The 27,773-nt window shown below is 43.8% G+C and overlaps 2 protein-coding genes across 3 annotated transcripts; one reads left to right on the top strand and one right to left on the bottom strand.

The window, feature by feature from the left end:
- The first annotated feature begins 296 nt into the window (after positions 1-296).
- nrde2 (NRDE-2, necessary for RNA interference, domain containing) lies at positions 297-17,925 on the top strand. Of its 2 annotated transcripts, XM_064953492.1 has the most exons (15): positions 297-388; positions 881-997; positions 1,577-1,679; positions 1,996-2,181; positions 3,140-3,283; positions 8,276-8,765; positions 8,949-9,357; positions 12,940-13,073; positions 14,562-14,685; positions 14,808-14,980; positions 15,104-15,493; positions 15,733-16,706; positions 16,872-17,013; positions 17,296-17,367; positions 17,481-17,925. In XM_064953492.1, exons 2-15 carry the CDS (start codon positions 937-939, stop codon positions 17,604-17,606), a joined length of 3,528 nt encoding a protein of 1,175 aa, XP_064809564.1. In that variant the 5' UTR covers positions 297-388; positions 881-936; the 3' UTR covers positions 17,607-17,925. The 2 variants fall into 2 exon arrangements, with proteins under 2 accessions (XP_064809564.1, XP_064809563.1); XM_064953491.1 differs by lacking the exon at positions 297-388 and having other exon boundaries at positions 892-997; positions 1,999-2,181.
- Positions 17,926-22,304: 4,379 nt separating this feature from the next.
- LOC135525704 (26S proteasome regulatory subunit 4-like) lies at positions 22,305-27,270 on the bottom strand. Its single transcript, XM_064953493.1, has 11 exons — positions 27,200-27,270; positions 26,848-26,901; positions 26,580-26,676; positions 26,265-26,389; positions 25,677-25,862; positions 25,178-25,306; positions 24,707-24,803; positions 24,281-24,470; positions 23,368-23,519; positions 23,050-23,204; positions 22,305-22,703 (listed from the first exon to the last, which is right to left on the bottom strand). The coding sequence occupies exons 1-11, from the start codon at positions 27,200-27,202 to the stop codon at positions 22,569-22,571; spliced, it is 1,323 nt and encodes a 440-aa protein (XP_064809565.1). The 5' UTR covers positions 27,203-27,270; the 3' UTR covers positions 22,305-22,568.
- Between the last annotated feature and the right edge of the window lie 503 nt (positions 27,271-27,773).

A 27,773-nucleotide genomic window follows, 5' to 3' on the forward strand; every position in this document is an offset into this window, starting at 1 on the left:
GACATACATAGGCACAAAATAAATTGTGACATTGGCTTTCGTCATGTGCCCAACAGTGCAGCTGTAGTATAATTCAACAGATTCCGGTCTGTCCAGTGACTCCTCACTGCATCCCGTGCCTATGAATATACAGGTTTCTGATGCGCTCGAGCTGGAACATGGCGCTCTACTTTATGCTGTTTTATCTCTGCGGAAGAATACTCAAAAACACTGGCCAGTGTCTGTTGACGCTGGAGAAATTGCAGTTATTTTTGAGACGGCGCTTCTCATTGGATACAGTGGACCTGCAATATTCTGCCCATTGTACGGGAGCCCACGATTGGCTAAGTTGGATCTGCAATGCGTCAAACAATGGCGCTTAATATTACCTGAGTAGTTTAGGAAAACGGTATGGCCGGACAGTCTACTTTGTATCACAGAGCATTTTGTAATACTGTAGTTATTGCTGTCGATAAGACGTTTCTTTCAGTCTGTCTAGTTCCTCAAAATCATACATCCTGATCTGGCAGGGGCTCGATTGGAGTTTTTTGGGAGGAATGGTGGGGATCGGCGATTGGTCACCGCAAGCATACACGGAACTATTTACTTTTAGTCGCGGAATTGAACATGACAGGTGTATCAATCAGGGAATATACAATTAAAATATTAGAAATCCTGTGCTGATTGAGTCTATTTTGTGAATTAAACTACTACATTCAAACCAAGATTTTGGCAATAATCTCGCAGTCTGCAACAATATGTCCCAGACATAATCACGGTTTAATCAGTCTATGGAAGTGTGTTTGTATGCTCAATCATACAATTTGCATTCAAGAGAACAGGATTTTAGCAGCCTAAAATTATGCGATTCCTAAAATTCTACCTCTCCAACAAACCACAGGCGCGTTCGAGATGACGTCATTTTAATGCGACTGTTTACACGCAGAGGCTATCAACATGGCACTATTTCCAGCTTTTGCAGGATTATCAAATACAAAAGCTGAGATTGCACCTAAAGGTAAGACCCACGAATGTTTAGTGGATGTGTTAGCCACCGTTCTGTGACGGCTTTTCAAAGAGAGATCTAGTGAAATTAAATGTAAGTGCAACGTTCCTGCTTGAAAGTGTCAGTGTCCTAGTTTTACTAGCTTGTTAGCTTCATTGGTCACAACACAATTATACTATAGCTAGCTAAGTGTCTCTGCTCGTAACATAACATCCCCCAAAATATGCATCCATAGCTATAATTTGATAAACATTAACGTTAGTTACTCAGTGGTGTGGCCAGGTGAATAAGCATGATAAACAATTTACCTACACTCACTTACTGTAGGTCAGCAGTGCATTGGCCCATCGGGCCCTCACCATAACATAACCAAAAAGGTGTACTATATCATGTCCTTATAAAATTAAACTCTAAACCCATTGGCACAATGCGATATGACAACTCTTTGACATAGAACTATCTTTAGTGCATTTACTGTATCAGTGGCCTTCCTTCTGAAAACAGCTGTCGCCAAACCTGATTAATTCTTGTGCTTAAAAGCCCTAGATAACTGATTGCGATTGATTTGACATTCCTCTTCTCTCTCATCAGAACTAGAATGGCTGAACAATCAAAGTTTCCGCACTGATGACGCTCTCTCTCTTCACCAACGAGCCACTGAGAAAGCCAACGAAACACAATCGGCAGAAACAAGGTGTTATTATCATAAGTGTTTAATGGTTATTCAATTATTTCCCTTTCACTGTGACTCAATAGTAGTACATGCTCCATTGTACAGGAGACAGGATAAGGCATTCTGCCCGTTTGAGAAGCACTGGAGGTTTTATTGAGTAGCTTTGAATTTTACTACACAATCTTGTTTTTATTACACAATTATAAGGATTTTACCTCCAAATATCTTATACTTTTGTGGGATGATATGATCTCAGCATTGACATGGTGGTAGTTTCACCCCAAAATCAACAGCTTGTGATATTTGCACTTATATGTATACTACTAACATTTCTCAGCAGACATGTTATACCAGAGAGGGAGGATAAGAATGATGTCCAATCCAACAAGAAGAAAAAGAAGAAGAAGAAAAAGAAGAAGCACAAGAAGAAGAGTGGAGAACCCTCTCCAGCAAGCAGTGGCTCAGATTCGGATACTATCTACCCCAGTGACCTCCTAAAAAAGGCTGAGAGCACTCCTCCCAGGTATGACCTCACTCATTTTCTTCCCAGTGAGACCCAGGATACATGCTCTAATAGGAATATATATGTTTCAGTTTCGCAATTTATGTCATAATGAATAAGAGTATTTGGACAGGGGGGGGGAGATTGATCCTAGACCAGCACTCCTACCGTAAGATGCTTTTTGAATACTTGCCCATGGCTGGTATTACTGTAGTAGTTGTTCTGTTTCAGGGTTTAAGTGTTTCCAGGTAGGAGGGAGATTCATTGTCTGTGGCTCAGTGTGTTAGGGGAGGTATACTCTGGGGGTCTTGGCTGACTGCCAGTTGGAAGAGCTCTTCTTGACTCAGACTCTGAATTTAACTGCGACTGCAAGCCTGGTGGTCTCTGAGCTGCCAATGAAATTACCCCCCACCCCTACTCTTACCCTAACCCGAACTTTAACCCTAAAACGAACCCTTAACATAATTCTAACACTAATTCTAACCTTAACCCTAAACCCCCTAGAATTAGCATTTGTCCTCGTGGGGACGAACAAAATGTCCCCAGTTGGTCAAATTTTTGTTTGGCTTACTATTCTTGTGGAGACTTCTGGTCCCCACAAGAATAGTTAAACACGTCCACACACCTGTCCGTCTTTCTCTCAATTCAAGGACTGGCTCCTCCACAGGAGACTTGTGTAACTTATCCTTCAAGCTATAGTCAAATTATCCTAATGTTGCCATTATTTTTTATCTGTACTGTACTGGCAATATTTAATGACTAATCTGTTACTGTACTGTCAATGTTTAACGATTATGTCTGTTTTATGAAAAGCTTTCTTATCAATTTCCATTATGGCATCATGTTTGTGTGACGTAGCACCACTAACCCTATATTGTCTTTTGTGCCAATCATGAAAACGCTGACTCGCTACGTCACCCACCCCTCTTTAGAGGTGTGGCCTATACTCTTCATTGATCCTGACTATCTCTGTCTGTAGTGAGGAGGTTCAGTTTCAGGTGGAGGGGTCTTTTGTGTGGTTGGATGACCTCCAGACCCCCACCGATCAGCCCTTCTGCGTGGACAGGAGAGCAGACCGTGCCAACTGGGAGTACAAATCACTTTACAGAGGAGATATCGCTAGGTAGGTAACCTTCCTTCCCCCTCCCCCTCAGCTGTCCGTCAGCCATCATCAACCCACTCTTACCCTGTCCACACCACTGAGCTGGACAGAGCTGAGCTATACCTCACTGGCCTGGCTGCGCATCCACCACTGTCACTGGACTCGCACTGGAAAGGACAATGTGAAAATAACCGTACGGTTCAGGTTGGCACGATAGTGTTGCAAGGGTATCTGTTGGCCAGCAGTGTTTAGTTTACCCCCCTGCCTGGTTCTGCTCCCAACGCAAGGTCAATCAGAGAGGGAGTTAGTCAGCTCCATTACAGTACACATCATCACACAGGAGCTTGGGTGGCCAGAGAGTGGAGTTGGTAGGGTGATAATAAAAGCTGCACTGAGTTTTGTGTCTGTAGCGCTGCAGTAATCCATCTCTCACAGGTGGTTTTACTACTTCAGCCCTCTGACTGCCCTCAACCTGCAGTCACAGTCAGGGTGCTGAAATCAAAGCTTTTAGCTGCTATAAATTCCTTCCTTCCTGTCAGAGCGCACTCTATGCCCTATATACTTAGTGAGTTGAATAATGACGTGCCTCGGATGGACGCTCACTGTGGGGTATATATTGTTGCCATACGTACAGTGCATTCGGGAAAGTATTCAGACCCCTTTTCCACATTTTGTTACATTACAGCCTTATTCTAAAATTGATTAAATTGTTTTTTCCCTCATCAATCTACACACAAATCCCCCCCCCACATTTCCATAAGTATTCAGACCCTGTAATCTGTACTTTGTTGAAGCACCTTTGGCAGCGATTACAGCCTTGAGTCTTCTTGGGTATGATACTACAAGCTTGGCACACCTGTATACAGTGCCTTGCGAAAGTATTCGGCCCCCTTGAACTTTGCAAACTTTTGCCACATTTCAGGCTTCAAACATAAAGATATAAAACTGTATTTTTTTGTGAAGAATCAACAACAAGTGGGACACAATCATGAAGTGGAACGACATTTATTGGATATTTCAAACTTTTTTAACAAATCAAAAACTGAAAAATTGGGCATGCAAAATTATTCAGCCCCCTTAAGTTAATACTTTGTAGCGCCACCTTTTGCAGCGATTACAGCTGAAAGTTGCTTGGGGTATGTCTCTATCAGTTTTGCACATCGAGAGACTGACATTTTTTCCCATTCCTCCTTGCAAAACAGCTCGAGCTCAGTGAGGTTGGATGGAGAGCATTTGTGAACAGCAGTTTTCAGTTCTTTCCACAGATTCTCGATTGGATTCATGTCTGGACGTTGACTTGGCCATACTAACACCTGGATATGTTTATCTTTGAACCATTCCATTGTAGATTTTGCTTTATGTTTTGGATCATTGTCTTGTTGGAAGACAAATCTCCGTCCCAGTCTCAGGTCTTTTGCAGACTCCATCAGGTTTTCTTCCAGAATGGTCCTGTATTTGGCTCCATCCATCTTCCCATCAATTTTAACCATCTTCCCTGTCCCTGCTGAAGAAAAGCAGGCCCAAACCATGATGCTGCCACCACCATGTTTGACAGTGGGGATGGTGTGGTCAGGGTGATGAGCTGTGTTGCTTTTACGCCAAACATAACGTTTTGCATTGTTGCCAAAAAGTTCAATTTTGGTTTCATCTGACCAGAGCACCTTCTTCCACATGTTTGGTGTGTCTCCCAGGTGGCTTGTGGCAAACTTTAAACAACACTTTTTATGGATATCTTTAAGAAATGGCTTTCTTTTTGCCACTCTTCCTTAAAGGCCAGATTTGTGCAATATACGACTGATTGTTGTCCTATGGACAGAGTCTCCCACCTCAGCTGTAGATCTCTGCAGTTCATCCAGAGTGATCATGGGCCTCTTGGCTGCATCTCTGATCAGACTTCTCCTTGTATGAGCTGAAAGTTTAGAGGGACGGCCAGGTCTTGGTAGATTTGCAGTGGTCTGATACTCCTTCCATTTCAATATTATCGCTTGCACAGTGCTCCTTGGGATGTTTAAAGCTTGGGAAATCTTTTTGTATCCAAATCCGTCTTTAAACTTCTTCACAACAGTATCTCGGACCTGCCTGGTGTGTTCCTTGTTCTTCATGATGCTCTCTGCGCTTTTAACGGACCTCTGAGACTATCACAGTGCAGGTGCATTTATACGGAGACTTGATTACACACAGGTGGATTGTATTTATCATCATTAGTCATTTAGGTCAACATTGGATCATTCAGAGATCCTCACTGAACTTCTGGAGAGAGTTTGCTGCACTGAAAGTAAAGGGGCTGAATAATTTTGCACGCCCAATTTTTCAGTTTTTGATTTGTTAAAAAAGTTTGAAATATCCAATAAATGTCGTTCCACTTCATGATTGTGTCCCACTTGTTGTTGATTCTTCACAAAAAAATACAGTTTTATATCTCTATGTTTGAAGCCTGAAATGTGGCAAAAGTTTGCAAAGTTCAAGGGGGCCGAATACTTTCGCAAGGCACTGTATGTGGAGTTTCTCCTATTCTTCTCTGCAGATCTTCTCAAGCTTTGTCAGGTTGGATGGGGAGCATCGCTGCACAGCTATTTTCAGTTTGCTCTGGCTGGGACCACTCAAGGACATTTAAAGACTTGTCACGAAGCCACTCCCGCATTGTCTTGTTTGTGTGCTTAGGGTCATTGTCTTGTTGGAAGGTGAATCTTCACCCCAGTCTGAGGTCCTGACCACTCTGGAGCAGGTTTTCATCAAGGATCTCTCTGTACTTTGCTCCGTTCATCTTTCCCTCGATCCTGACTAGTCTCCCAGTCCCTGCCGCTGAAAAACATCCCCACAGCATGATGATGCTGCCACCACCATGCTTCACCATAGGGAAGGTGCCAAGTTTCCTCTAGATGTGACACTTGGCATTCAGGCCAAAGAGTTGAATCTTAGTTTCATCAGACCAGAGAATCTGGTTTCTCATGGTCTGAGAGTCCTTTAGGTGCCTTTTGATAAACTCCAAGCAGGCTGCCATGAGCCTTTTACTGATGAGTGGTTTCCGTCTGGCCACTGTACCATAAAGGCCTGATTGGTGGAGTGCTGCAGAGATGGTTGTCTTTCTGGAAGGTTCTCCCATCTCCACAGAAGAACTCTGGAGCTCCATCAGAGTGATCATCGGGTTCAAGGCCCTTCTCCCCCGATTGCTCAGTTTGGCCGGACGGCCAGCTCTCGGAAGAGTCTTGGTGGTTCCAAAGTTCTTCCATTTAAGAATGATGGAGGCCACTATGTTCTTGGGAAACTTCAATGCTGCAGACATTTTTTTTGGTACCCTTCCTCAGATCTGTGCTTCAACACAATCCTGTCTTGGAGCTCTACGGACAATTCATTCGACCTCATGGCTTGGTTTTTGCTCTGACATGCACTGTCAATTTTAGAATAATGCCTGAATAAGGTCTGAATACTTTCCGAATGCACTGTACACTATATGGATACCCCTTCATATTAGAGGATTTGGCTATTTCAGCCACACTAGGTGTATAAGTCCAGCACACAGCCATGCAATCTCAATAAACAAACATTGGCAGTAGAATGGCCTCACTGAAGAGCTCAGTGACTTTCAACGTGGCACTGTCATAGGATGCCACCTTTTCCAACAAGTCAGTCAAATTTCTGCTCTGCTAGAGCTGTCCCGGTTACCCGTAAATGCTATTATTGTGAAGTGGAAAAGTCTAGCAGCAAACACGGCTCAGCCGCAAAGTAGTAGGCCACACAAGCTCACAGAACGGCACAGGCGAGTGCTTAAGCACGTAGCGTTTAAAAATTGTCTTTCCTCAGTTGCAACACTCACTACCGAGTTCGAAACTGCCTCTGGAAGCAACGTCAGCACAATAACTGTTTGTCGGAAGCTTGATGAAATGGGTTTCCATGGGCGAGCAGCCCAAGCGTCGGGTGGAGTGGTGTAAAGCTCGCAGCCATTGGACTCTGGAGCAGAGGAAGCGCGCTCTCTGGAGTGATGAATCAGTCCGACTGACGAATCTGGGTTTGGAGGATGCCAGGAGAACGCAACCTGCCGACTGCATAGTGAATAATGGTTTGGGGCTGTTTTTCATGGTTCAGCCTAGGCCACTTAGTTCCAGTGAAAGGAAATCTTGACTCTTCAGCATACATGACATTCTTGACAATTCTGTGCTTCCAATTTTGTGGCAATAGTTGGGGAAATGCCCTTTCCTGTTTCAGCATAACAATGCCCTGTGCACAAAGCGAGGTCCATACAGAGATGGTTTGTTGAGATCGGTGCGGAAGAACTTGACTGGCCTGCACAGAGCCCTGACCTCAAGCCCATCTAACACCTTTGGAATGAATTGGAACGCCGACTGCAAGCCAGGCCTAATCGCCCAACATCAGTGCCCGACCTCCCTATTGCTCTGATGGCTGAATGGAAGCAAGACCCTGCAGCAATGTTCCAACATCTAGTGGAAAGCCTTCCCAGAAGAGTGGAGGCTGTTATAGCAGCATATGGGGACCAACTCCATATTATCGCCCATGAGTTAGGAATGAGATGTTCAACGAGGAGGTGTCCACATACCTTTGGTCATGTAGTGTCTTCTTTTAACTCAGTTTGCTTCTGAGTATGGTTGTCTTCATTAGCATATTTCTAAGTATGTGTCTATATACGTATGCATGTCCACAGAAGCGGTGTAGTAGGACCCACTGATCTTTTTATTAACTGCACAAGGGCAACAAATTGAGTTTCAGATGATGTCGGGTTTAATGTGTAGTCAATACACACACACCACAGCAAGTTAAGTGAAATGTGATCAATATAGCCATGATTGGACTGGTGCTTGGTATATTGCTGCAGAGGGACTTCCTTTTTGGAGGAGGTCAGGTGACGCAGACAATTCTGTTTATTTCTACTTTTAGCTCTCTTTCTCATCCTGCCCTCCCTTACTGAGTTGCACCCCAGTTCAAAACGCTGTCAATACATTGCTATTTCTCTTTACAGGGGTTCTACATATGACTGTAATGATTGTAATGTCTTTAAAGGTACAAAAGGAAAGGCTCTTCCTCTCTGGGTTTGAACCTGCGGTCTCAGGCCGTGAGCTGGGCTGAGTCTGGCCCAGAGAAGAAGAGATTGGACAGGAGACAGAGACCCAACCGCTACTTCTCCCCCACCGTCCGCCAGCTGCTGATGTCTGATGGCAAACCCACGCTGCCCAGACCTCCACCAGAGGACACCACAACCACCACTTTATCCTTCATCCCTGTGCCCTCCTGTCTGGAAGGTGAGGCAGAGGGGGGTGGCTCTGCCAAAGGCCAGGGCTCCTGGGTCAACCCCCTGGGGGTGTATGACTCCTCCACGTCCCTGTGGCTCCAGGGGAAGGGGAAGGCGGAGCATGGCAAGGCAGAGGAACAACCTTCTACTCCCAGGGACAATGCTGCCGTCATGCTGGCTGAACGGGTGGAGGACTTCAATAGGAGGCTGAGGGAAACCCCCACAGACACACACACCTGGCTTCAGTTTGTCCTCTTCCAGGTACACTACTCAATGTTAAAACCCCATAATTACACACCACCAATCAGTCCATTCAAATCGCATGAAATTTTACTAGGGCCAAGAGTATTTCCGGGACATTTCAACGTGTCAGGAAAAATTCTAGTCCCTGGCCTGTATCTTGATACAACAAATCACATAATAACTTCCAGAACTGTATTACAGGACGAGGTAGCTGGGGCGCCTGGGGTGTTTGCTGACATCTCTGAGAACGAGAGCGAGCGGCGGAAGAGGTCAGTGCGGGCCACGCTGGAGAAGAAGGTAGCCATTTTAGATCGAGCAGTGGAGAATAACCCGAGCTGCGTGGAACTGAAGCTGGAGCGACTGCGGCTCTGTAGGGAGCTGTGGGAGCCGGCAGCCCTGCTGAAGGAGTGGAAAAAGCTGGTGTTTCTGCACCCCAACAGCGCCCCCCTGTGGAGGAAGTACCTGCTGTTCATGCAGAGCCACTTCAGTACCTTCTCGGTGTCAAAGGTCAACACGGTATACGGGAAGTGTCTGAGCACGCTGGCGGCGGTGCAGGATGGGAGCATGGTTTCTCACCAGATGCTGCCAGGCACTGATGAACACATGCTGGGTAATGGTCCAAGCCACATACTATATACTTTATATTTAATAATGTTTGTATTAATAACGTATTAAGAACTTTTCCCCCGAGATAGCTTCTACATTATAGACAGAGGATTACTGAAATGTGCACTAATTCACAAACTTGTTCTGTTTGGTTGTGATGGAAAGGCATTGGTTTTTGCTTTCTCGTCTTTTATTCACTGGCACATGGCTGTACTGCAGAGGGGCTGAAACTTGAGAAGCATTAGCCAATGTAAATATTTGTAGAGGTGAGCAGAGAGCGAGTATTATGGTTCAGGTTTCCCCTTGTCATTGTGTCCTGTCCTGTTGCTGTATTGAACTGTATGTGGTTCATTGTGTATGTTTGGACTGTGTCTGTGACCATGAGAGTTGAAGAGAAGAGTGGATTAGTTGTCATTCTACTGGAAGTGAAAGCTGCTGTTGTCTCTGCCGGAGTGTGTGCGTGTTTATGTACAGTGTTGTGAAAAAGTATTTGCCCCATTTCTGATTTTCCCTATTTTTGCATATTTTTCAAACTGAAATATCAGATCTTTAACCAAAACCTAATATTATATAAAGGGAACCTGAGTTTGCAAATAACAAAAAAAGTGCTACTTATTTTATGTATCACATAACAAAGTTACGCAACACCCAATTCCCTGTGTGAAACAGTAATTGCCCCTGTACACCCAAAAAGTGTACACTATTGAATCATCTGTCCATAAAATATGGATGATTATTCAGGGGCTTACAGGTGTTTTTTGGCAAACTTGATTAAACCTTTTGGATGAGATGGGTCCCATTTGAGTCTGACGAAAACCAAACACTGCATTCCACAGTATGAACCTCATACCAAGAGACAAGCATGGTGGTGGTAGTGTGATGGTTTGGGGATGCTTTGCTGCCTCAGGATCTGGACGACTTGCCTTAATAGAAGGAACCATGAATTTAGCTCTTTATCAAAGAATTCTACAGGAGAATGTCAGGCCATCCGTCTGTGAGCTGAAGTGCAGCTGGGTGATGCAGCAAGACAATGATCCAAAACACAAAATTAAGTCTACATGAAAATGGTTAAAAAGCAACAAATTTGAAGTTTTGGAATGGCCTAGTCAAAGTCCCGACCTAATCCCAATTGAGATGTTGTGGCAGGATTTGAAACGAGTAGTTCATGCTTGAAAACTCACAGTTACTGCAGTTCTGCATGCAAGAATGGGCCAAAATTCCTCCACAGCAATGCGAGAGACTGATCAACAACTACAGGAAGCATTTGGTTGCAGTCATTGCAGCTAAAGGTGGCACAACCAGTTATTGAGTGTAAGGTGGCAATTCCCTTTTCACACAGGGGAATTGAGTGTTGCATAATATTGTTAATTAAATAAATCAAATAAGTACACTTTTTTGGGGGTGTTATTTGTAAACTCGGTTCCCTTTATCTAATATTAGGTTTTGTTTGAAGATAGTATTCAGTATAAAAAATATAGAAAATCAGAAAGGGGACAATACTTTTTCACGGCACTGTATCTCCTTTAAACTCCTTTCAGAAGTCTTTGGTATGGATTTGATGTGGTTATAATCTGTTGTGACAGACTAAATTGAATTAATGTGTATCATGATGTCATTGCTAGATGTCTGTGGATGTGGCACAGGGCCTCGTTCAGTAGACAAATGTGGAATTGTGCAGCTAGAAATGTCATAAATAGAACTGACAAGATTCCTTTTTCCCAATGACTGACAATTATATCTGTTTTATACAGTACACATCTATCTGCAATGTTCTATAACATATTTCATTCTCCTGAACCAACCCCTAAACAGGTTTGTGCTGCGTAATGTTTCTGACCACTGACAGGAGATGAGGAACAGATGGACTAGGGGAGAAGGAGGGTGAGAAAGGGAGAGAGGATCATGGATGTCCACTCCAGTGTCCATGCTGCTGGGCCATGATATGAGTACTACAGTCCTGGACTAGCCTCCTGGTCCTCTGGCATCTGCCCCTCAATTAGCCTAATGAAACTATCATCTAGTTAGACAAGCTGTCCAGTGGTCAGTCTGGGCTGGACATGGAACTGTCTTGTCGGGGCTTTAGCCTGCTGAACAATGATAAGGATGGGATGCACTCGAGGAGCATTTCAAGTACAGCCTTAATTTAATGAAAAATAATGGTAAGGTAATGATAAGGTTTAAACAATCAGAAACAGAAGTGAGTGCCTCACATTCTTTAGCCCAGGGTTTCCCAAACTTGGTCCCAGGACCGAGTTTGGGAAACCTTGATTTAGCCCACTCAAACAGTCCTATCTGTTGACCACAGCTAACTGTTATGTAAGGGTAGAAAACTGTGTTATTGATTTGATGTTATCCAGCGATGCTTCGATTATTGAAATCACCTGGAATTGTATTGAACATAGTGAAAATATTTAGGTTTATAGATCAACTACTGCAACTTATGGAAAATAGTCTAGCTGTTTCAGGTTCAATCATAGAAAATAGGCTAGCTGTTTCAGGTTCAACCATAGAAAATAGTCTAGCTGTTTCAGGTTCAACCATAGAAAATAGGCTAGCTGTTTCAGGTTCAACCATAGAAAGTAGGCTAGCTGTTTCAGGTTCAACCATAGAAAATAGGCTAGCTGTTTCAGGTTCAACCATAGAAAATAGGCTAGCTGTTTCAGGTTCAACCATAGAAAATAGGCTAGCTGTTTCAGGTTCAACCATAGAAAATAGGCTAGCTGTTTCAGGTTCAACCATAGAAAATAGGCTAGCTGTTTCAGGTTCAACCAATGTATGTCATCACTCATGACATCTTTGGTATTCTCAACTCGACCTGATAGATACAGAAGCTCTTCAATTGTTTTACTGTTATAAGATGATGGTCCCAGACTCCCTCTTGTAGTTGAATAGTACATATTCTAGCATATCTGAAGCTGCACTGTGGACGGATCAAACAGTGTGGGAGATGTACGCCATATGTACTAAAATTCGACCATAGCCTCTGCTTACATTGCAGTGTTTGGCATATATCTCCACCTGACCTCTGAGGGAGACTCTTTTTGACTGTTTGGTTCCTTTTCGAAAATGCAGGCGGTCTCTGTATTGGCAGTACAAGGCAGGTAGCCTGGTCCCAGATCTGTTTGTGCTGTCTTGCCAACTCCTATGGCCATTGACAGCACAAACAGATCTGGGACCAGGTTACAAGTCAGGGCAATGTAACCCCAACTTAAAGGGAACATCTGCAGGAGACGGCTGCATTAATTATAACTTGATAATTATTCAGAATAATGAAGACTACTGTGAGGGGCAATAAAAATATTTTGAGAAGCTGACCTATCATGTGACCTCAGGGATGTGCAGATTTAATTTGCCTGCTGAATTTTTCATTCAGGGAAGATTATCTATCTGTTATTACTTACAAAAAATATAAAAATCTCACTTTCTTCCTAATCATGCTATTTGTTTCTCTCAAAGTCTGAGGATTTTTCAATGAATTCATCTTTAAGAGCTCATACTAAACTAATAGGTGTAACTGAACTGGGTGATCTGTGAGGAATTATAATTAATGATGTGGTATTGTATGCTCTCTCCTCTCTCTCTGCAGCCATCTTCCTCCAGCAGTGTCATTTCCTCAGGCAGGCTGGCCACTCAGAGAAAGCTGTGTGTCTGTTCCAGGGCCTACTGGACTTCACCTTCTTCAAGCCAGACACTGTCAAGGACCTACCCACCAGACAACAGGTACACACACACACACACACACACACACACACACAGTCATTCCCCAAGTTCCTCTGCCAAGAACACACATGTTCCAACACATGTACTCATATACAGCTGGTATCTCCCTCCAGAATAGACTGATGATGAATTGGTGTTACTGTATTGGCTGTTTATCCAAAGCCAGTGCACCAATGCTGTTTGTTTTTTGTCACTGGCATTAAAGCAGTGCTGGGGCCCTCTCCACAGAGTGCCCTTCAGACTGGTCTGGGCCTTGTCACTTTACACACTACATGGAAACTTTGCTAAGGGGGTCATTTTAAAATGCATGACCAGGTTTTAATAGAGACCTTTTTCCAGCAGTGGGGCATTCTAATTTGAGAGAACACATAATGGCCTGTTTGCTCTTCTGTCAGAACTGCTGCAGTGGCTCACAGCTCACTGTCCTCCCAGCACCAGCAACATTACATAACGGAGACATAATTCTGAATGTATAATACCTCAAATGAAGCAAGGGCATGTTGCTATGTGTGTGTCCACATGGTAAACACAGCATTAGCTTTTATGAACTGTTTTAATTGATCAGGGTTGTATTTGTTGATGAGAGACCGTCCCTTAACTCTACGTCTCTGTTCCAAGGTCCTATACTAGCGTAGTACTATAATGAAACAATATGTATTGGCTATGCATTTCAAGTGGTATGGATAGTGTGGCTATTGGAAAATAGTCTAGGTCAATTGAGCTTTGTATTGTTAACATATCACACCATATAGGATTTCTCTACCGAATTTGGAAGTACTCATGCCCAAAGCTCCATGGTCAGAGCCTATCTGTCTTTTGTCTCAGAGACGGTGACATTTAATAAGAATGTAAATGGGTTGGATCCCAACGCTGCCAGTAAATCTAACATTACTATATGGATATATAAAATCCTTCAGCTTTTGGATTCGTCACCAAGTAATTAGAATATCTCCTTTTCAGGCAAAATAAATTCATCTTAATGACGACAAGAGCGACTCCATGTGGCTGTACTCTGTAATCATCTGATTATTAGAAAATGATCCAAGCAATGTGTCCTCCAGAAACGAATGCAGTATTAAACAGGACCACCTTTTATTCCACACTCTGTGTTTCTGCTGTTCTCCATGGAGGTCTGGTCTGCTGATCACTGCAGCACTGTGTTGATGGCAGAGAGAGGCATGCACTACCATGGAGGGACTAATTCATTCCATCTAGTTATTGTCCTGCAGGCTTGTCCTGCAGTTCAGTCTGTTGTTCTTCTTGTCAGGAGAACTGCTGACCTCAGGGCAGATGGAGACAACTGCCCATCAACCCATGAATCATGATATGTTTACAAATGATTACATTGTTGAAATACCCAACATTCCCTCTCCTCCACCCTCTGTGTGATTGTACAGTATTTATTACTGTAGTATTTGAGGGATTGATATAAATATCTGTGTTGTATTAAACCCTCCCTTTGGCCTTTGCCCCTTTGTGGTCCTCCAGGTGGAGTTCTTTGAGCCATTCTGGGACAGTGGGGAGCCCCGTGTCGGGGAGAGAGGGGCCAGTGGATGGAGAGCCTGGATGACCCAGCAGGAGAGAGGGGGCTGGCTCCAACCCAGTGAACAAGGTTAACAACTTTATAGCCTTGCCTGTACTAAAACCTGTGCTAACACTAGTAGCACGTTAGGACGTTTTGGCGACGTAAGTCATAGTGTTGTAATGTTAACCTTTGGAGCCTCTGTGTGACAGATGATGGAGATGAAGAAGATCAGGAGGAATTGGAGGTGAAGGATAAAACCTGGCCCAAGTGGAGGATCTGGTTGGATGTGGAGACGTCACGCGAGGCCATCCATTGGCTGCCATGGAGGCCGGACAAAACCAAGGGCCAATCGGTGGAGGACTGTGAGGACCCGGACCGACAGGTATTGGCTGTGATTACTGGTGATAGTGGTGCCAAAACTGGGATATATCTACCATTAGAAACTGGGTTCCTACTGTTGCTATTTATGTCTTACCACTTGCCTGCATGTGTGTGTTCTATGTAGGTGCTGTTTGATGACATTGGGCCGTCTATGATCCGGCTGGTCCGCCCAGACCTCCAGCTATGTCTTCTTCTGTCATTCCTGCACTTCCTGGGTCTGCCTGCTGACACTTCCTGTTACAGCGCCCCCTCCTGTAGCCTGCTGCTGGATGATCAGGCTCTACTGGGGGATGTTCACCACCCTGACTCACCACTGACCTCTTATGCCCTCCCTGTTCCTGGGGTCAGCCCCGTGGGTCACATGACCTCCCTGCAGGGTGCCAGGAGGGGGGTGGGGCTGTGTAAACAGGGGGAGGAGTTTGTAGACAACGTGTTCCAGATGGTTCTGCCTCTGTTCTCTGCTCAGGAGAGAGCTGTCCTCTCACTACACTGGATCCAGTATGAGAAGCTCAAGGTAAACCCAGGTTATCCCAGCTATAAGCTTTAGAGCCAGGCAAGCATATGCTCAGCCAAGTTCAATTACTTTGGTAATCGTGAAGGAATTTTAAGTTCATTGTAGTCAGGATGAAATGTACGTATTTTCATTCCATTTTAATGCTGAACTTTGTGTCCTTCCCCCTCTCATTCTCCATTGAGATTCTCCCACTAATGCTCATGTCTCTCCTGTCCTTCCACTCTGTATGTAACATTAAGGTGCTGAGGTGCGTGCGCGGCAGGAACAAGAAGCGTGTGAAATCCCAGGGGAAGAGGAGCAAGCGCCTGGCCAAGCGCCTGCTGAAGGAGCCAGAGAACCGGGGCCGCCTCAGCCTGTGGAGGGAGTACGCCCACCTGGAGTGGCTGCTAGGGAATTTGGACGAGGCCCACAAGGTGTTCGACACAGCCCTGGGACTGGGCGTGGCAGGAGGGCTGGCAGACCCTGCCCTGTGTGACCTCTGCCTGCTCTACGCCCAGCTGGAGGTGGAGGAGGCCTGGCGAAGGGATACGGGCGGGGCAGGGACGACTGTTACGACCGCCATGTCTTCACCAGCGGTCTATATCCTCACCAAGCTAGCAGAGGGTAGTTCGTATGCCCCCTTCTTGGGACAGTTGGCTCCAGTGGCCGTGCTGAAGGCCAGGAAGGCCTATGAGCAGGCCGTGGTGAGCTCCCTGCCTGGGCAGGAGGAGGGGGCCGCGGGGCAGGGGCAATCCAAGTCCAGGCAGGTCAAAGGTCTGGTGGGGTGTTACGCCCTATTCCAGTACCTGACTGTGGGGGTTGATGCTGCTGATGCTGTCTACAACCTGGCCAGGAAGAGGCTGGAGCAACACTCCAGTATGTCAGCCCAGGAGTCAGCTAGCAGTGAAGTTATGTGTGACATACAGACACTGAGCTCTGTCTCAGAGTGTGAGGCCCTGGCTGTCCAGCAGGTGGCGCTGCTGCGCTACCACACCAGCACCAACGTGTACCCACTTAGCCATATCAGACTGGCGCTGACCTCGGCCCTGGCCCACTTTGCCTCCAGCACTTCTCTGTGGCAGTTGTATGTGCAGGTGGAGAACCGCTACCATAGCGCTGGCAGGGCTCGCCGCTTCTTCCACAGCGTGACCAAGGCTAGTGCCAGTGTCGTGCCACGCCTGTTCGCCATCAGCGCAGAGCAGCAAAGGAAGCAGCTAGTGGACTCTGTTCAGAGGTGAGAACACTGAAGATGAAGGCTCTAATCAGTATCACTTAATCTAATAATGTCAATAACAGGACACACAAACACAAAAAAGGAATAGAACTACTGTAGTAGCTCACATTTAGATTCATTTTGTGGATGTTTTTTAATGAGTTGTTATTGTTTTCTTCTTGGCAGGTCTGATTGCTATGGTGACACCCTCTCTAGCCTGCCAGAGAACGGCCTGAGCAACCGTATCCGCTCGCTGTTTGAGAATGCCATAGCAACAGAGCACGGGGTCCACTGTCCGTTGCTGTGGAGGATGTACATGAACTTCCTGGTAAAAAATACACCTCTTTAAAACATGAACTTCCTGTTAAGACACCTCTTTAAAACACCCTTAAATCATTGCAGTTAACAGAACCTCAGGTTTGTTCCAACAGCCGAGGGATGAAGGAGACTTGGAAGTATTGCTGAAGCTGGTGTTTGGTGTTTTGTTGTGTTGTAGCTGACATCTGGTGTGTTGTTGTGTGTTGTAGCTGACATCTGGTGTGTTGTTGTAGCTGAAGTCTTGTGTTTTGTGTGTTGTAGCTGACGTCTGGTGTTTTGTTGTGTGCTGTAGGTGTCAGAGGGGAAGGTGGAGAAGGGAAGAGGTATCTTCTACAAGGCTCTACAGGACGTCCCATGGGCAAAGGTGGGCACAGTGACCGATGTGATAATTAGTTAGCTCTTTGGTGTGTTTTGGTCACAGTATATGACATGGTTTCTGACGTGTGTGTGTGTGTGCTCACGTGTGTCCATCCAAAGGGTTTATACATGGACGCGGTGCAACTCTTCCCTGAGCACGTGCAGGAGTTCCTGGACCTGATGACCGAGAAGGAGCTCAGACTGAGGATTCCCATGGAGGAGGTGGACATACTGCTGGAGGACTGAGGCTCTAAATCCCTTCCCACAGTGCACTGGGGCCTGGCTTCCTCAGACACTCCACTGTGGATACCCGAAGTTGTGCACTGACCAATAGAACAACCAAGTGTCCTCGTGAAGAAGACCATTTTACTTTTCAAATAGACGTGTGAATAAATGATGTTACACTTATTCGTGTTAATTCAATATTTTGATGGATTGCAAATTCACATTTTTATATTTCCAGCTTTTTATGGATTCTTAATCCATATTTTGATTAACATAATATCCTATTTTTCTGTCAAAGATTTGTTTTGAAACGGACTGAAATAAATGTTTTGTTTCCTAATACTGGCCTATCAACCTTTTATTTAATAATGAGCTTTCAGCCAATGTGAACCCTGAGGGATGCTTGTGTGCATTTCCTGCGTGGATAACGACATCATCACAGCTTATGATGTGGAAAGGAGCACACCTGAGTGTACACTTCAGAGCCCGGAAGAAAAGAGGAAACACACGAGGGTAGAGAAGCTTTGTATAGTCTTTTTAATGATTGTCCTTCAGAGTAGTAGAGCATCTACTCTGGCTGTCTCGGGTGAGTGATGCTTCTGATGACCTTGAACCTATGATGATCTACTACATACTACTCAGGCTATGATGTAATATTTCATTAGTGAAATATACAACGCCTTCGGAAAGTATTTAGACCCCTTGAATTTTCCCACATTTTGTTCGGTTACAGTCTTATTCTAAAATTGATTTAATTGTTTTTTCCCTCATCAATTTACACACAATATCCCATAATGACAAAGCAAAAGCAGGCTTTTATAAATTTTGGCATATAAAAAACTGAAATCACATTTACATAAGTATTCAGACCCTTTACTCAGTACTTTGTTGAAGTACCTTTGGCTGCAATTACAGCCTCAAGTCTTAGGTATGACGCTACAAGCTTGGCACACCTGTATTTGGGGAGTTTCTCCCATTCTTCTCTGCAGATCCTCTCAATCTCTGTCTGGTTGGATGGAGAGTGTTGCTGCACAGCTATTTTCAGGTCTCTCTAGAGATGTTCGATCGGGTACAAGTACAGGCTCTGGCTGGGCCACTCAATGGAATTCAGAGACTTATCCTGAAGCCACTCCTGCATTGGTTGTGTGCTTAGGGTCGTTGTCCTATTGGAAGGTGAACCTTCTCCCCAGTCTGAGGTCCTGAGCAGATTTTCATCAAGGAGCTCTGTGCTTTGTTCTGTTCATCTTTGCCTCCATCTTGACTTGTCTCCCAGTCCCTGCCGCTGAAAAACATCCCCACAGTATGATGCTGCTATAACCATGCTACACCGTAGGGATGGTGCCAGGCTACTCCAGAACTGACACTTGGCATTCAGGCCAAATAGTTCAATATTGGTTTCATCAGACCAGAGAATCTTGTTTCTCATGGTCTGAGAGTCCTTTAGATGCCTTTTGGCAAACTCCAAGTGGGCTGTCATGTGCCTTTTACTGAGGAGTGGCTTCCGTCTGGCCGCTACCATAAAAGGCCTGATTGGTAGAGTTCTGCAGAGATGGTTGTCCTCCTGGAATGTTCTCCCATCTCCACAGAGGAACTCTGGTGCTTTGTCAGAGTGACCTTCGAGTTCTTGGTCACCTCTCTGACCAAGGCCCTTCTTCCCCGACTGCTGAGTTTGGCCGGGCAGCAAGCTCTCGGAAGAGTCTTGGTGGTTCCAAACTTTTTCCATTTAAGAATGATGGAGGCTGCTGTGTTCTTGGGAACCTTCAATACTGCACAATCTTGTCTTGGAACTCTACAGACAATTCCTTCGACCTCATTGCTTGGTTTTGGCTCTGATGTGCACTGTCAACTGTGGGACCTTATGTAGACAGTTGCGTGCCTTTCCAAATCATGTCCAATCAATTGAATTTACCACAGGTGGACTCCAATCAAGTTGTAGAAACATCTCAAGGATGATCAATGGAAACAGGATGCACCTGAGCTCATTTTCGAATCTCATAGCAAAGGGTCTGAATACTTACAGTACCAGTCAAAGGTTTTAGAAAACCTACTCATTCAATGGTTTTTTTCATTTTTTACTATTTTCTACATTGTAAAATAAATAGCGAAGACACAACTATGAAATAACATGGAATCATGTAGTTACCAAAAAGTATTAAACATATTTTATATTTGAGATTCCTTTCAGTTCTCACCGTTTGCATTGATGACAGCTTTGCACACACTTGGCAATCTCTCAACCAGCTTCACCTGGAATGCTTTTCCAACAGTCTTGAAAGAGTTCCCACATATGGTAAGCACTTGTTGGCTGCTTTTCCTTCACTCTGCGGTCAAACACATCCCAAACCATCTCAATTGGGTTGAGGTCGGGTGATTTGTGGAAGCCACGTCATCTGATGCATCACTCTACTTCTTGATCAAATAGCCCTTATACACAGCCTGGAGGTGTGCTGGGTCATTATCCTGTTGAAAATCAAATGATAGTCCGACTAAGCGGCAAACAGATGGAATGGCGTATTGCTGCAGAATGCTGTGGTAGCCATGCTGGTAAAGTGTGCATTTTAATTATAAATAAATCACAGACAATGTCACCAGCAAAGCACCCCCACATCATCACACCTCCTCTTCTATGCTTCACGGTGGGAACCACACATGTGGAGATCATCCGTTCACCAACTCTGCGTCTCACAAAGACATGGGGGTTGGAACACAAAAATCTCAAATTTGGACTCATTAGACCAAAGGACAGATTTCCACCGGTTTAATGTCCATTGCTCATGTTTCTAGGCCCAAGCAAGTCTCTTCTTATTATTGGTGTCCTTTAGTAGTGGTTTCTTTGCAGCAATTCAACCATGAAGGCCTGATTCACAGAGTCTCTGAACAGTTGATGTTGAGATGTGTCTGTTACTTGAACTCTGTGAAGCATTTTTTTGGGCTGCAATTTCTGAGGCCGGTAACTCTAATGAATTTATCCTCTATCCTTTTTCTGAGGTCTTGGCTTATTTCTTTTGATTTTCCCATGATGTCAAGCAAAGAGGCACTGAGTTTGAAGGTAGGCCTTGAAATAAAACCACAGGTACACCTCCAATTGACTCAAATGATGTCAATTAGCCTATCAGAAGCTTCTAAAGCCATGACATAATTTTCTGGAATTTTCTAAGCTATTTAAAGGCACAGTCAACTTAGTGTATGTAAACTTCTGACCCACTGGAATATCGATACAATGAATTATACGTGAAATAATCTGTCTGTAAACAATTGTTGTTAAAATGACTTGTGTCATGCACAAAGTAGATGTCCTAACCGACTTGCCAAAATGATTGTTTGTTAACAAGAAATTTGTGGAGTGGTTGAAAAACAAGTTTTATTGGCTCCAACCTAAGTGTATGTAAACTTCCGACTTCAACTGTACATGATTCCATCTGTTATTTTATAGTTCAGATGTCTTCACTATTATTCTACACTGTAGAAAATAGTACAAATAAAGAAAAACCCTTGAACGAGTAGGTGTTCTAAATATTTTGACCGGTAGTGTATGTGTGCATAAGCAGGCACGTTTTCCAATACATTATTGTTTGGGATTGTGTGTGTGTGAGAGAGAGATGTATTTATGAATGTGTGCCAGTCAGCCCCCTCAAGTGAAGGAGCTGTACCAGGAAGTGTCCATCCGCCTGACTGATAACAGGACAGACAAAGAGCTGTTGAACATAGCAACTGTGGCCTACTAAATTGAGAGAGATGTGAGACATTTTATTGTAATTGTTATTTGTTGTAATTGTTGCTTTCAGAACATTTGAAAAGGTTTTCTGTTTGATTGTAAAGTCATTGAATATCTCTTTGTAGCATTTTATTCAAGGGCTTCATATTTTAAGAAATACTCCAACGTAATGTTTTTTCGTACATGGGTCTGGTCAAACTGGTGATATTTTCCTTTAACTACGCTGTGAAATGTAACCATGTTGCCATCCCGCCTATTTGAAAAGCAAAACATTTGGGCTCGAGATGGATGGTCGTAGACTAGAGGTGGCGAGTGACCCCTTAGGTACTATTCTTTCACTATGAGCACCCACACATGGATATGAAGACCATCAATCCAGGCTTTGTTGCCCTCATCCTCTGGCCATTATTATTGGTGATTCTGTGTGTCTAAATGCATGAAAGCAAAACTCCTTTTACACTAGATTCAGTACAATATAACTTTCCCCTATCTCTTGGTCCATCACTATTGCTAGGTGGTGGTATGAAAGAAAGCTCAGCTGGAGAAAAGGAGATTCCAGTTTGAAGTCATTGAGGCAGTTGGTGGGAAGAAATAATGACTGATACAGTAAATCTGACCTCTTATAATGTCCTCTATGGTACTCTCATTTTTTAAATGCAGGTTCAAGGGCAGGACAACCACCTGGAACAGCAAGAAGCTACCATGACACACTTTGTACTTTAATAGTTTTGTTGGTTGTAGTAGTTTTGTTAATTGTCTAAGTGTTTATTAGTTATCGCTCAGTTTATTTACATGCAAAGTTGTTATCCACTTATCTCCTTCCTCCCTGATTGAAACAACAGCTGTCAGCTGCACATTATGGAAATATTCTAACATTAATTCATGAACATGAATAACATGAATTCTAACTTGTTCTTTCAATCAAATACTAAAACAAGAATTTACCATGGTTAATAAAAATATCAATATATACTTTACTTCAAATAAAAATCTGAACTACAGAACAGTTTCCCAAATGGTGTATTTATTATTATTGTACTTCAAGAGGTAATACTTAGATTATGGTAACAGACCAGAATACAGTTTGTTCATTTGTTCAGAAATCCAACTTTTATTTAATAGCTGCAGAATTGACTACCAAACAGCTGACTACATCTAGACCCAACGATACAATGAACACAAAAGGAAAAGTTTTACTAGGCGATAATAACAGTTTCGAAGCAGTAAGTGAAAGACTAGAATGTTGCCGAGGTGAGTTCTGTCCATGTTTAGAGGTACAAGCCCTCTGGTGTCCCTTCCTGTTTCTTGTACAGCACGTTCTCCTTTGACTTCTTAAAGTCCTCATTAGTCACCTTCATCCTGCGCTCTCTCAGAGCCATCAGCCCTGCCTCTGTACAAATGGCCTGAGAGAGAGAGAGACAAAGTTACAAACACTAACAGTGAAAATGCATTGAGGTGCCACAGGATGACAGAAAAACCAGAAGGTGAAAGTAAAATAAAGATAGGTTTATTCAAAGAGAACAAATCATAGTTATGCTGAGAAGTAGATGGTAGATGTTCATTCTTCCCTGTCCTCAGTGATTCTCTGAACTGAAAAACAACTATTTCCATTGATCATTAATTCCCTACTGTCCTCTGCGTTGTGTATCATCTTAAAATTTCCAGAAAGAGGTATATACAGTAGGCTGCATTTTTACAATTAGTCTAATTACTATGCCCCAGCTGGTTGCTGTAACGTCAGTATTGCACCTTGATGTCAGCTCCGGAGAGGTCATCCTTGGCTAGGATCAGGTCGTCCAGGATCACATCGTCTGCCACAGTCATCCTGCTGGTGTGGATCTGGAAGATCCTTCGCTTGGTCTTCTCATCCGGCAAGGGGAACTCTATCTTTCGGTCAATACGGCCTGATGAGTGGGGGCACACACACAAAGATATATCAAATCAGAGGAGCTGCTACACGGGGCAATCACATAAGATCTCTCCAATCATTACTTCATTTAGGTGGGCATAGCCAGTATTGTATTTGCTTTTGAAGATTCATAGCCATATGATCATGTTATTGTGTACCTGGTCTGATGAGTGCAGGGTCCAGGGTCTCTATCCTGTTGGTGGCCATAATGACCTTAACATCTCCTCTGGAGTCAAAGCCATCCAGCTGGTTGAGAAGCTCCAGCAAAGTCCTTTGGATCTCCCGCTCCCCTCCTGAGTTAGAGTCATATCTGCAGAGGACACGGCACTCAGCACATCCTCAACCACTGAGACACACCATACTATTGTAGAGATGTCCTCCTATACATGGAAGTTCATCGAAGTATACAAAACATACTGTAATCACAGTGTTCACTGTACTGCCAATAGTGAAGCTAGTAAGCCTTGTCCAAGCCAGAAGTGCCATTAGGAGACAGGCAACGTGATTTCAGCCTACCAGTACACCCCCTGGACAGGACCCTTACCCCCCAATCCAACAATGCTGAGTGCCATACAGAGAGGCATTGGAGTCTTTGGTATGACTCGACCGGGGATTGAACCCCCAACCTGCCAATATCAAGGCGGACACTAATGAGTTTGTGCATTGTTTTCTTATTTTGACATAGGTTGCGTTTAGACAGGAAGTCAAATTCTGATATTTTCCACTAAACTGGTCTTTTGACCAATCACATCAGATCTTTTAGTGAAAAAAAAATATCAGAATTGGGCTGCCTGTCTAAACGCAGCAATAACCTCAAGATAATGTAAAACACTGACTGACAACTGTTGTATTGGGGGGGATGGCATGGCGGTTGGAAAGTGGGTTAGTGTGTACTTGTTTGCACTTTCTCCCTATGTGCAATAATGTAGCAAAGTAGTCTATAGATGTTATTTGCATGAAATGAGCCTACTGTATTTTTTTCACTATAACTAATTTACTCCTCATCAACAAATTACACACACTCTGCACACCTCAATGACCACGGCCTGACTAAAGAACAACTAGCCTTGCCTCTTAGTCCCGATAGCGTCGATCTCGTCGATGAAGACGATGGAGGGTGCATGTTCCTCAGCCACCCTAAACAGCTCTCGGACCAGCTTGGGCCCATCCCCTAGGTACTTCTGAATCAACTCAGAGCCCACCACACGCAGGAAAGTCGCTGAAGTCTGGTTGGCCACTGCTTTCGCCAATAGGGTCTTCCCTATCACACCATAGGAACAGTGTCAATCTATGACACCTTCAGAGGCGGTTTCTCTAATTCGTTTTGGACTACAAAGCAAGCTCAATGGAAAATCTCCATTGAAAATGCTTTTCAGTCCAGGATTAAGCTTAATCTGTGCATGGGAAACCACCCCTTTGAGTATTACCAGAGAAAATAAAGATATCCAAATTCTGTTCTGTCTTTACATTTGTCCATCATTGTTTCAGTTGTCTTACCTGTCCCTGGTGCTCCATACAGAATGACTCCTTTAGGAGGCTTGATGCCCATCTCTTCATAGTACTCTGGATGGGTCAGAGGGAGCTCCACAGACTCCTGAGAGGAACATAGGGAACCACAAGTACAGTTGTCAATCAGTAGAAATGATTACCATGTGTTGGATATCGTTCCAATCCAGCCATTCCAGTCTTCCGATTTAAAGGGATAGTTTGAGATTTTGTCAATTGACTAGCATTAGTGCTATAACTGGAAGTCTACAGGAGCAGCTAGCAAAATCTCTCTCAATCAGTGACACCAGCCTCCACTGACCCAGCTGTATCCATTTACATTAACATTGTGCATACAGAACAGTTAGTTTGGAAAGATTTTGGGAGTCTCACGCAATAAAACGATGTGCTTAAGTATAGCATTAACAATAAAGTTTGCCGTATATTCTACTTCTCTACGATCTCTATGTCTGAAAATGTCACCTTAATTTCCTGGATCTGCTGGTCCAGTCCACCAATGTCAGCATATGTTTCCTGTGGAGCCTTCTCCACCTTCATCACGGTCACCAGAGGATCGGTGTCATCCATCAGGACCCCAATGACGGCATGGACCTGTGAACACACGCCCGTTACGTTCTTCTATCCTTGTGTGGACCTAAAATGTCTTCCCATTAAAAATCATATTTTCCCTAACCTAACCATAATTGTAACCATAACCCATATGCCTAAAATAGCCTTTGTCCTCATGGGGATGTGGGAAATGTCCCCAAGAGGGAGAATTTTCCTTGTGGGGACTTTTGGAGATTTTAGAACCAAACCAGGCATGCACGTCCCTCAATGGCATTGCACAGTAAAGATGAGCTCTTCAATTCATGCTAATGACAGTAAGGCAACAACTAAACACAGCAAATTCACTTGACTGAAACACGATCGGTCAATGAACTGAGGATTCAATCCCCTTAATGGCAGACTCAGTCAGTACTTTGTGGTTGAGAAGGACGGAACAGCCCGGCTCCAGCAGATCTTTGTCTACGAAGGAGAGGATGCTGACATAGTGCTCAGAGCCCACAGACGTGGAAACGATGGCGTGGTTGTCATCAATGATCTCCTCCAGGTTCCCCACTGACATCGGAGTCCCTCTCAGATCATCTACCTTAGACCTCTCCTCCTGCAGGACAACAGAAGGCAGAGCGGATGGGTGAATTAATTAATATTTAGATGAAAAGGTGCAGGTTTTATAGTGCTAAGTGATGCAAAGATATCGACTGATATATTATATTTTACTGATAGGATACAAACTGTTCATATAGCCTATTGTCCTGTGTTTATTTTTATGTTTCCGTACATTTACATTTGAGTCATTTAGCAGACGCTCTTATCCAGAGTGACTTACAGCAGTCATACTTTTTTCAGTACTGGGAATCGAACCCACAACCCTGGCGTTGCAAGTGCCAAGCTCTACCGACTGTGCCACACAGGACTTACGCTGCCTGCACATGAAGTGTCCTTCGTGAAACAATAAATATCTAGGCATTTGAATGTATTTTATTTTCTGTCAGGTGATGAGTACCTCCTGTTTCTCCTCCAGGGGTTTCATCTGTTCCTGGTTCCTGATAAACTCCTCCTCCATCAGCAAGTAGTCTTTGATCCTCTCCTGCTTCAGCAGTTTCAGCCTGCAGTGTGTGTGGGGAGTTACTGAGAGAGAAAGATAGAGAGAGTTAGAGCAGTCCGTTCTATGCAATGGGTAACTGTCCAGGAAAAACAGCAGTTGTAAAATTGTAACCAACTTTCTGTCATGGTTTACAATTCAACCTCAGTAGATAGAAAGGAACTCTGCCATGACATAGTGAAAAGTCTAAGGTTAATAGTAGCCAACTAAACTTACCCAGAGGTAGCTTGCTGGCAGCATCAGGTCCCTTGCTCTTCTTCTTCCTCTTCCCAACCCTGGTGGGGATAGGTGGTTCATATTTCTTTTTCTTATCCTGGAAAGTGCAGAACAAGTTCCAGAACAGTGTGATCACCTATCCCAACAGGAAGGGTCGGTGTGTACCAAACTGGTAAGATGAATATTCAAGTTTTCAGAAGGTTAGTATTATTAACTAGCAACATTAGCTACGATACTTGAGACAGAGTAGCTAGTATAGATTGTTTACCTTGTCGTCTTTCTTTCCTCCTCCGGGTCCATGTCCTCCACTCTGACTTTGACCCTGTCAAATAAATCACGTCGGACAGACAGTGATGATACACTTAAAGGCATTTGGTAACAGTAACTTGATTGGAGTCCAAAACAATAACAATTTACTAGACATCAAGCTAGTTAGCAGTGCTAACACGCTAGCTAACAGCTTTCCACTGGCTACAAATGGCAGATTGTAGTTGAAATGCAGTAAACACGTTCAACAAAATACGACAGTCCGTAATATAATCATCAATTAAGGTTAAATAGTCATTAAATCCTTTAAAATTATAGAAATATTGATTTGGATAAACTGCTGCCTCACTTACCATAGCTGCTTGCTATTAGACAGTCTATCAGCGTCGCTCACGTAAAACGTCACAGTACGGCAAGTGAAGCGTTTCAAAATGAAGAAAAACGCAGATGAAAACACTGTTGTGGCTGTTCTGTGGGAACCAAATCATTGGTGAAGGCACTATAAACAGGATATATGAAGCTATCAATAAGTTGTTCTTCATGGAGATTCATTTACATTTTACACCAATTCCAACACATCCAACAAGGTATGTACAACTGTTTAGGTGCTACATTCAATCAGCTCATGAAGCCTATCATAGGATAAGGAATTTTAGAAAGGACATGAAAGGTCTGACAGAATAAAAGGTCAGTCATTTTGGTCAGGGTGTTACTCAACCTTGGTCAGCCAGTGTGCTGTGATAAGATGCATTTGAAGATTATCTTCACAGTACATTATCTAGCCAGCCAGTTTGTGTAATGTTACCCGTAATGGTCCCCTGATGTCTGTGTCCAGTTTTCCGTTAGTTACGGAAACATTCTATGTATGTATGTTAGCCAAAACCTTCTAAGAACCTATTCAGAATACTTTGGAATTAAATAACATTC

The sequence above is a fragment of the Oncorhynchus masou genome, chromosome 32 (genome assembly GCF_036934945.1).
Source record: "Oncorhynchus masou masou isolate Uvic2021 chromosome 32, UVic_Omas_1.1, whole genome shotgun sequence".
Taxonomy (NCBI): domain Eukaryota; kingdom Metazoa; phylum Chordata; class Actinopteri; order Salmoniformes; family Salmonidae; genus Oncorhynchus; species Oncorhynchus masou.

Excerpts from the sequence above, each read along its gene's own strand:
- nrde2 (XM_064953492.1), top strand. The coding sequence starts at position 937 with ATGGCACTATTTCCAGCTTTTGCAGGATTATCAAATACAAAAGCTGAG. Across the intron at positions 2,182-3,139 it reads GCTGAGAGCACTCCTCCCAG|TGAGGAGGTTCAGTTTCAGG; the intron begins GTATGACCTCAC and ends CTCTGTCTGTAG. Across the intron at positions 8,766-8,948 it reads TTCAGTTTGTCCTCTTCCAG|GACGAGGTAGCTGGGGCGCC; the intron begins GTACACTACTCA and ends ACTGTATTACAG.
- LOC135525704 (XM_064953493.1), bottom strand. Across the intron at positions 26,390-26,579 it reads TGCCAGCAAGCTACCTCTGG|TAACTCCCCACACACACTGC; the intron begins GTAAGTTTAGTT and ends TTTCTCTCTCAG. Across the intron at positions 24,804-25,177 it reads AGCAGATCCAGGAAATTAAG|GAGTCTGTGGAGCTCCCTCT; the intron begins GTGACATTTTCA and ends TGTTCCTCTCAG.